Source organism: Lissotriton vulgaris, chromosome 3_1 (assembly GCF_964263255.1).
Source record: "Lissotriton vulgaris chromosome 3_1, aLisVul1.2, whole genome shotgun sequence".
Taxonomy (NCBI): domain Eukaryota; kingdom Metazoa; phylum Chordata; class Amphibia; order Caudata; family Salamandridae; genus Lissotriton; species Lissotriton vulgaris.
Genome location: NC_141689.1, coordinates 2021197550 through 2021199812, shown reverse-complemented (window position 1 = coordinate 2021199812; position 2263 = coordinate 2021197550). Strand labels below are relative to the sequence as shown.

At 42.6% G+C, this 2263-nt stretch overlaps 1 protein-coding gene across 1 annotated transcript; it reads left to right on the top strand.

Moving 5' to 3' along the window:
• The first annotated feature begins 345 nt into the window (after positions 1-345).
• On the top strand, positions 346-2016 carry CCDC110 (coiled-coil domain containing 110). The gene has a single exon (XM_086963854.1). It carries the CDS (start codon positions 346-348, stop codon positions 2014-2016), a length of 1671 nt encoding a protein of 556 aa, XP_086819980.1.
• Positions 2017-2263: the final 247 nt, after the last annotated feature.

Sequence of the window (2263 nt, the reverse complement as noted above, 5' to 3'; positions counted from 1 at the left end):
ATTAAAAAGTACGGCCAAGAAAGAGGTGGGAATTAAAATATGAATTACGCTCATCGAAATTCATTCAGACGCACTGTGAGTGTAAACTCTCGAAGCGCAGATGGGATTTTACAATCACCATCTAGTGCAATTGAAAATATACAGTCATCGGCAATTACCAATGAAGTTTTACACTCACAGGCCCGTCAATCAAATGGCGGTGCACACTCTGAATTGCTCCTTCCTTGTTCCAGTCCGCATTCTCGCAGTACCTCACTTTCCTCAGGCGAGTTGTCAGCAGAACAACACTCAGATGTTCATCCTTTGGGCCAAGTTGATGGTCGTCTTGGGCAAACTTTAGAAATTATGACTCACGAGCTTAGAAGATCGCATCAAAGAGAAAAAGCATTCATACACGAACTTCAGAACCTCAGAATGTCTGCTGCCACTCAAACCAATGGATCAGCTGCCACTCAACCCACTGCACCTGCTGAAGCATTACATCATAGTTCAAACATGGAAATTCCATCTCAACATGGGATTACGGAAAGTACGAAACGTAGGATTCAAAACAGAACGCGGGCTGAGAAGGCCGCAGAGATAGAGAAACGTTTAAACCAACTTCGAATAGCCTTACTGCCCCAAGCAGCACACCATGCCCCGACGGACACCACAGACAACCGAATGCATAGCAGTTCTTCAAGCAACACCTTAACTTTAGTTTCACAATTAATAAAGGATAAAACAATGTTGCTCGACTACATTGTCAAGCTGCAGGATGATAGAGAAGAACTTTTCAATGCATTGAGACAACAGCTCAGACACTTGGGCGTTCAAAACCAATGTGAAATTGCATCAAATGAAGAACAACTTCTTCCACCACCACGGGCCTACTTTCATGACTTTCAGCATGATCGCGATGGTGATAACTTGTGCTCTTGTGAAGAGATTAAAGAGCTGCTTTCTACTGTTCAATCTCTAGCTGACGAAAACATTAAATGTCAGGAGGAAAATAAGGCACTTGTTGAAGGAAAGAAGGAAATCCAAATAAGATTGGCTTTGAGCAAAGAAGAGAACAAGACATGCATGGATGCACTGAAAAAGAAGACCCGGGAATATGAAGACCAGTACAATCAGAGGGAGAATTCCCACAAAGAGATTTGTCATCTCAAAGACGAAATTGACCAGTTGAAGAAGAGATTAGTGGAGCTGCTAAATGAAAATTGGAATGCAAAGGAAGCTCTAGAAATGTCTAACAATGAAAATAATGGACTAATTCAGGCCCTCACATCAGTTCAGCAACATTCACCACTCTTAGCAAGTGATGGTCAGAGAATGGTGCTAAATGCTGCATGCTGTATGGAAGGGATAGGTACTGGAGAAGACCCTCTTACGAACAAGAGCTTGACATGTCAACCTGGACAAACAAACCTTCCTTTGGACTTTGGAAATGTGAAAAACAATTCGTTCAGTGGAGATCTGGAACTGCCAAAATCCACCTCCTCTCGACGAACATCACAAAGAGAGGCTGAGCAAGTCAGGCAGAACACAGAATATACTGAAGAAGAAATATCCTGTGAGCCTACAGCACCTGAAGCAGCAAACAATGGGTTAGAAAGTAGAGTTTGTAACTTAGACCAAGAAATATTTGGGATAACCAAGATGGTGGCTAACCTACGAAACGACAATGCATTCTTGAAGGTAGAACTGATGGCACGCATTAAAGACAATGTCAAGTTAGAAAGGACAATGGTGAGGATTAACACAGAAAGGCTTCGACTTCAAAACTACACAAAGATTGTTGAAAATCAAAGGGATGCACTGGAGTTTGAAGTAAAGAAGCTCCATAGAGAATATGCTAATCTTAGTAATAAGATTACGTCCCACATCAAATGCGACATCCTTCCAACTGACCCAACAAATTTTGCGGTTGGAAGTCATCGCTCACCGTCCCCGATCGAAATGGCAGAAGCGGGCCTCTGCATGAGGAATGCTGAGGAGTATTGCGATGAGGGTATGTGCTCTATATTTCATTAGTTAAAAGTTAAAGAACTACAGTCATAGGAATCTTTGGAAAACGTTTCACAAATGTTCACAAATACATTAAACTTTTATCAACAGGACAAAGTCTGGCACTAGGGAAGGCGATTTGACCAAATGGCTCAGGTTCTGGCGTAGGATCTAAAAGACCAGTGGTCTAATCCAGGAATTTTTCACCTGAATCTCTGCGTCCAGGGGTGTAGATATCGACACTGCAGCGGTTGCATGGGCATTGGGAGCCAGG

What these genes read in the sequence shown, in the direction of transcription:
- CCDC110 (XM_086963854.1), top strand. Translation starts at nt 346, where the DNA reads ATGACTCACGAGCTTAGAAGATCGCATCAAAGAGAAAAAGCATTCATA.